At 38.7% G+C, this 7,087-nt stretch overlaps 1 protein-coding gene across 1 annotated transcript; it reads right to left on the reverse strand.

Moving 5' to 3' along the window:
• Positions 1-4,802: 4,802 nt before the first annotated feature.
• Positions 4,803-5,741, reverse strand: LOC121463093 (olfactory receptor 1L4-like). The gene has a single exon (XM_041675160.1). The coding sequence runs from the start codon at positions 5,730-5,732 to the stop codon at positions 4,803-4,805; it is 930 nt and encodes a 309-aa protein (XP_041531094.1). The 5' UTR covers positions 5,733-5,741.
• Positions 5,742-7,087: the final 1,346 nt, after the last annotated feature.

Here is a 7,087-nt window from a genome sequence, read left to right on the forward strand (position 1 = left end):
CACTTGCCAATTAGCTCCAGCTTCTTATTGGCTAGCTTTTACATATTAATTTTAACCCATTTCTATTAATCTGTATATTGCCACATGGTTGTGGCTTACCAGCTAAAGTTCTGACATCTCTCTTCAATGGGATACATGGCTTCTCCCTGACTCTGCCTCCTTTCTCCAAGAATTCAGTTTAGTTTTCCCCAACTATCTCTATTCTTTTGCCCTATTACAGGCCAAGACAGTTTATTAACCAATGGTATTCAGAGCATACAGAGGGAAAACCCACATCATTCTTTCACCGCCATGATCCCAAATTTGTCAGGCGATCTTGTCTGTTTACACTTTCTTTTCTTTATTTTTTATTGAAAATTTCCACCTCCCCCCCCACTCTCCATCCCCCTCCCTCTCCAGTCCAAGGAGCAGTCAGGGTTCCCTACCCTATGGAAGTTCAAGGTCCTCCCTGTTCCCCCCAGGTCCAGGAAGGTGAGCATACAAACAGACTAGGCTCCCATTAAGCCCGTCCATGCAGTAGAATCAAAACCAAGTGCCATTGTCCTTGGCTTCTTCGTCAGCCTCCACTGTCAGCCACATTCAGAGAGTCTGGTTTGATCACATGCTCCCTTAGTTCCAGTCCAACTGGCCTTGGCCAACCATTAGATCAATCCCACCGTCTCAGTGGGTGAATGCACCCCTTGCGGTCCCGACTTCCTTGCTCTGTTTACACTTTCTAGGTGGATCTATATATGTTTTTCTTAGGGTTCACCCTTATTACCTAACTTTTCTAGGATCATGAACTATAGGCTCAATATCCTTTGTTTATAGCTAGTATCCACTTATGAGTGAGTACATACCATATTCATCTTTTTGGGTCTGGTTACCTTACTCAGGATAGTATTTTCTAATTTCATCCATTTGTGTGCAAAATTCAAGATGTTATTTGTTTGTTTTTTTTCCACCGCATAGTACTCCAATTGTAAGTGTGCCACATTTTCTTTATCCATTCTTCAGTTGAAGGACAACTAGGTTGTTTCCAGGTCTTGGCTATTACAAATAATGTTGCTATGAACATAGCTGAACAAATGTCTTTCTAGTATCCTTGAGCATCTTTTGGGTATATGCCCAAGAGTGGTATGGCTGGATCATAAGGTAGGTTGATTCCCAATTTTCTGAGAAGCTGCCATACTGATTTCCAGAGTGGGTAGACAAGTTTGCATTCCCACCTGCAATGGATGAGTGTTCTCCTTACTCCATATCCTTTCAAGCATAGGCTATCATTGGTGTTTTTGACAGGTGTAAGATGGTATCTCAGAGTTGTTTTGATTTGCATTTCTCTGATGGCTAAGGATGTTGGACATTTCCTTAAGTGTCTTTTGGCCATTTGATATTCTTCTGCTGAGAATTCTCTGTTTAGTTCTGTACCCCATTTTTTAATTGGGTTATTAAGAATTTTGATGTCTAATATCTTGAGTTCTCTATATATTTTGGAGATCAGTCTTTTGTCTGATTTGGGGTTGGTGAAGATCTTTTCCCATTCAGTAGGCTGCCTTTTTGTCTTACTGACTGTGTCCTTTGCTTTACAGAAGATTCTCAGTTTCAGGAAGTCCCATTTATTTATTGTTGCTCTTAGTGTCTGTACTACTGGTGTTTTATTTATAAAGTGGACTCCTGTGCCCATGCATTGAAGACTACTTCCCACTTTCTCTTCTGCCAGGTACAGTGTGGGTAGATTTATATTGGGGTCTTTAATCCACTTGAGTTTTGTGCATGGGGATATATATGGATCTACATGTTGACATCCAATTATGTCCACACCTTTTGTTGAAGATGGTTTCTTTTTTTCCATTGTATAATTTTAGCTTCTTTTTCAAAAATCAGGTGTTCATAGGTGTGTGGATTAATATCTGGGTCTTCAATTTGATTCTATTGGTCGACCTCTTTGTTTTTCTGCCAATACCAAGCTGTTTTCATTACTGTATCTCTATATTAGAGCTTGATGTCAGGGATGCTGATGCCTCAGGAAGTACCTTTATTGTACAGGATTGTTTGGTTTTTGTTTATCCAAATGAAGTTGAGTATTGTTCTTTCAAGGTCAGTGAAAAAATTGTGTTGGGATTTTTTTATGGGGATTGCATTGAATCTGTATACTGCTTTTGGTAGTATTGCCACTTTTACTATATTGATCCTACCTATCCAAGAGCATGGGAGATATTTCCATTTTCTGATATCTCCTTCAATTTCTTTCATCAAAGTCTTAAAGTTATTGTCAGGTAGGTCTTTCACTTCTTTGGTTAGTGTTACCCAGAGATATTTTATGTTATTTGTGGCTATTGTGAAAGGTTATGTATGTCTGATTTTCCTCTTAGCTTCTTTATCATTTGTGTATTGGAGGGCTAGTAATGTTTTTCAGTAGATCTTATATCTTGCCACATCACTGGAGGTATTTATTAGATGTAGAAGTTCTCTGGTAGAGTTTTTGGGGACACTTTTATATGTTATCATATCATTTGCAAATAGCAAAAGTTTGACTTCATTCTTTACATTTTGAATCCCCTTGATCTCCTTTGTTGTCTCACTGCTATATCCAAAACTTCAAGAACTATGTTGAAGAGATACGGAGAGAGTGGACAGCCTTGTCTTGCTCTTGATTTTAGTGGAATCACTTTGAGTTTCTTCCATTTAATTTGAAGTGGGTTGTTGGCTTGCTGTATATTGCTTTTATTATATTTAGATATGCTCCTTGTATCCCTGATCTCTCCAAGACCTTTATTATGAAGGGGTGTTGGATTTTATCAAATGCTTTTTCAGCATCTAATGAAATGATCATATTTTTTTCTTTCAGTTGATTTATAAAATGGATTACATTGGTAGATTTTTGTATGTTAAACCAGCCCTGCATCTTTGGAATGAAGCTTTTTTTTGGTATAATTTATTTGGTGTTCTGTCAGCTTCTTGTACCTTCATAGGGATATCCTTCTTTAATTGGGAAAGTCTTCTATAATTTTGTTGAGTATATTTTCTATGCCATTGAGCTGGAGTTCTTATCCTTCTTCTACTTTTATTGTTTTTAGGTTTGGTCTTTTCATGGTGTCCAAGATTTTCTGGATGCTTTGTGTTAAGAATTTGTTGGATTTAATGTTTTCTTTGACCATTGAGTCTATTTCCTCTATAGTATTTTCTTTTTTCTCTGATAATTTTTGTTACTTTATAAATAATAGAAATAAAAATTTCCACTTCCTCCTCTTCTCCCACTTCCCTCCCACTCCATCACTCATCACCCCCTCCCCTCCAGACCTAAGAGAGGTCAGACTACCCTGCCCTGTGGGAAGTCTAAGGTCCTCCGCGCTTTATCTAGCCTTAGGAAGGTGTGCATCCAAATAGACTACAATTCCAAAAAGTCAGTACATGCAGTAGAGACCAATCCCAGTGCCATTATCATTGGCTTCTCAGTCTGCTCCAACTGTCAGTCACATTCAGAGGGTCCAGTTTGATCCCATGCTTGTTCAGTCCCAGTCCAGCTGGTTTTGGTGAGCTCCCATTAGAACAGACACCCTGCCTCAGTAGGTGGAACCAACCCCTCGTGGTCCTGACTTCCTTGCTCATCTTCTCCCTCCTTCTGCTCTTCAACTGGACCTTAGGAGCTCAGTCCAGTGTGTCAATGTGGGTCTCTGTCTCTACCTCCATCCGAAGGTTCTATGGTGATATTCAAGATAGTCATCAGTCTGACTACGGGACAAGGCCAGTTCAGGCACCCTCTCCTCCACTGCCCAGGGTCCTAGCTGGGGACATCCCTGTGGACATCTGGGACCCCCTCTAGAGTCCAGCCTCTTGCCAACCCCACAATGCCTCCCTTAATTAAGATATCTTCTTCCTTGCTCCCATATCTGCCCTTCCTCCACCTCTACCATCCAGCTCCTCCAAGCTGTTTTTCAACACCTGATATTCTTTCTTCTATTTCTTGTATTGTGTTTGTTATACTTGTCTCTGTAGTTCCTGTTCATTTACCCAGATTTTCCAGATCACGAATTCCATTGGTTTGTGTTTTCTTTTTTAATTCTATGTCAGTCTTCAAGTCTTGAACTCTTTGCTCCACCTATTTGATTGTTTTTGCTTGGGTTTCTCTGAGGGATTTATTAATTTCTTCCAAGTTTTTTTGTTTGTCTTTTACTCAATTTTAAAGGGAGTTTTATTTCCTCTTTAAAGGCCTTCATCATTTTTATAAAGTTGCATTTAAAGTCATTTTTTTCTGCTTAAGAAGTTCTTTTTATTGCAACATTATATCTCCATGCATTACCTATCTAAAAACTAACAGTAAGCTGTAACTCCTTGACTATGTGAATTTTCAAAAGTAGTGAAGTACTATTGTGCAAAATAATATTATAACACTGGGGCATTAGACTCTTCACAAAACTGGGCACCAAGTAGGATATGACCTTGTTTTCAACATTTATTTTATAAAAAAATTTTTAGAAAGCAAATATTTTGTTTTCAGGTCAGTGATATTACTGTGATCTAATGTCACCCATGAGGAAAATGTATAAGAAAATATGTAAAAGGAAGAATAACCTAGTGATGTCTTAGATAATTAAGAAACAATAATAACTTCTGTTTTGATCTTTTAAAAATTATGAGTTACATGCATGTGTATGTATGTGTTGGTGCCTGCAGCGGCCAGAAGAGTGTGCTGATCTTTTGGAGCTGGAGTTACACGTCATTGTTAGGGATGTCACAGAGATATTGGGAACTGAATTCATGTTCTCTGTAACAGAATGCTTTTAATGACTGAGCCATCTCTCCATTCTCTCATTTTGATCTTTCTATGAGTGAACTTTGCACATTAACTTCTTCAAACCTCTTTTAATATCTTTGTTCCTCAGGCTATAGATAAAAGGATTCATCATAGGAGTCACTACTGTGTACATAACAGTGGCTACCCGGTCCTTCACCACTGAGTACATAGACAGAGGCCTAAAGTAGACATAGATAATACTCCCATAGAACAGGACCACCACAGTGAGGTGGGAGCCACAGGTAGAGAAGGCTTTCCATTTTCCAACTGCAGAGGGGATCCTGAGCACAGTGACAATGATTCTCAGGTAGGAGAAGAGAATGCATAGGAATGGGGTCACAATGACAGCCAGGGTCTCAGTCATGACCACAATCTGGCTGGAGGATGTGTCAGAGCAGGACAGCTTCAGCACGGGCTGGGTGTCACAGAAAAAGTGCTTAATGACATGGGAGGCACAGAATGAGAGTCGAGACATGAGAAGAACACGGAACAGGGCATGTAGGTGGGAGATGGTGCAGGATCCCAGGAGCATGAAGAGGCAGCGGTGTGGCCTCATCAACACATCATAATGTAAAGGGGTACAGATGGCCACCAGTCGGTCAATGGCCATGGAGGCCAGCAGGTAACTGTCAGTGTTCCCCAAGGCCATAAAGAAGTACATCTGAACTAGACATCCCACGTATGAGATAGTCTTTGTTTCTGAGAGCAGGTTCACTAGCATCTTGGGCACAATAACTGTTGTGAAGCAGATATCCATGAATGATAAGTTGCTGAGGAAAAAGTACATGGGGGTATGGAGCCTGGAGTCAGAGTGGATGACCAGGATGATAAGCACATTCCCCACCATGGTGACCAGGTACATGATGAAGAAGATGCCAAAAAGGGGTTTCTGTATCTGGGGGTTGGAAGAGAGTCCCAGCAGGATGAAATCTGAGGTTCTGCTGCTGTGGTTGTTCATTTCTCTGTCTCTGGATAAATTTTAGAGTAATGGTAGGAAAGACATGAGTGGAAATTTCATGTGTATAGCTTCTTTCCTAACATCAAGCTCATTTGTATTTATTATTTTAAGAATATTTGTTAAGAATTGAAAGAATAATATACTAAAAAATATCTAGCAAGAAAGCACAAAGAGACAACTTTGTTATTTAATAAATTACTAGATGAAGGTTTCTCATGCCTGGTTAATAATGTCTGTTTTATTTAATTTTTCTGAATTCTTTTGGTTTCTGTATATTTATCTCAGTTGACTTCTTAACCAAGTCCTAATCCTCCTAATTTTTTCCAGAATAAAAAGTTGTGTTTTCCTTGAAGCAGTTTATTTACATAGGAAGGATCTTCATAAATGTGGTCCTCCCATTCATGTTCTTGACATAGTTTTGGAGATGGTGGTCATAATAGGGAAACTAGTCAAATGAGTACATAATTTATCTATGCTCTGTAAAATCTACATAATTCAGATAATATTTTCTGGTATCTACTGAAGAAAAAACTTAGCATTGACTTAATTATTTTTGGATGTTAAATTCTGGACTCTCTATGAACTTTGTTCCCAAGGATGTCACTCAAGAAAAGTACTACAAGCTTCTACCTGTGATAATGATAGTATGTCTTTAAATACATTATGTTTCCTGTGTACAAGATTACTTTGAAGATAGAATAAGGTCATCACAAAAAGGGGAGTTAGCAGAACATGTGTTATAAACCTGGAGGGGAAGGGATTCTTGCAGTGGAAATGTTTAATTGGGAATGAATGCAGAGGGAAATGGGAGAGAAAAGAATGGAGTAAAGGTTAAACAAAATGAAGGATGTATGTAAAACCCTATGAAAATCTCCTATTTTGTGAGTTTGTTAAAATTATAATTAAAAAAGTTTGAACAAAGACACCCTGAATATGTGAATAATGCTCCTCTTAGAAGCCAAGTATTATCAAATGAAAATTTCCATAGCATGTATGGGATATCTCCATGCAAGGAGGTTCCAGAGATCCTCCAAGAATTATAGACTACTGCCAATGTTCTTGATTGCCCGCCAGTACTAGATCAGGACACTATTTTGCTAAAGATATTACATATTTGAGTTGTAATATATTGAAAAATAAAACTCAAGCTGAAATGGAAGGCTACTCCATACTGGTTACATTTTACATTACTAGGTGCTATGTATGCTGCTATGGGAGGAGATTCATCAACAGTCCCATTTAGCTTGGAGTCTATGTCTTCCACTAATGATATGTTCAGTAAGATATGGCCACCAGTGCAATGATGGCATTGCTATTATAGAGGCAACCAACTACTTTCTGATTTGAGTCCTAAT

Source organism: Microtus oregoni, unplaced genomic scaffold, assembly GCF_018167655.1.
Source record: "Microtus oregoni isolate MIOR12 unplaced genomic scaffold, Mior012 000025F_ref0000491, whole genome shotgun sequence".
Lineage (NCBI taxonomy): Eukaryota > Metazoa > Chordata > Mammalia > Rodentia > Cricetidae > Microtus > Microtus oregoni.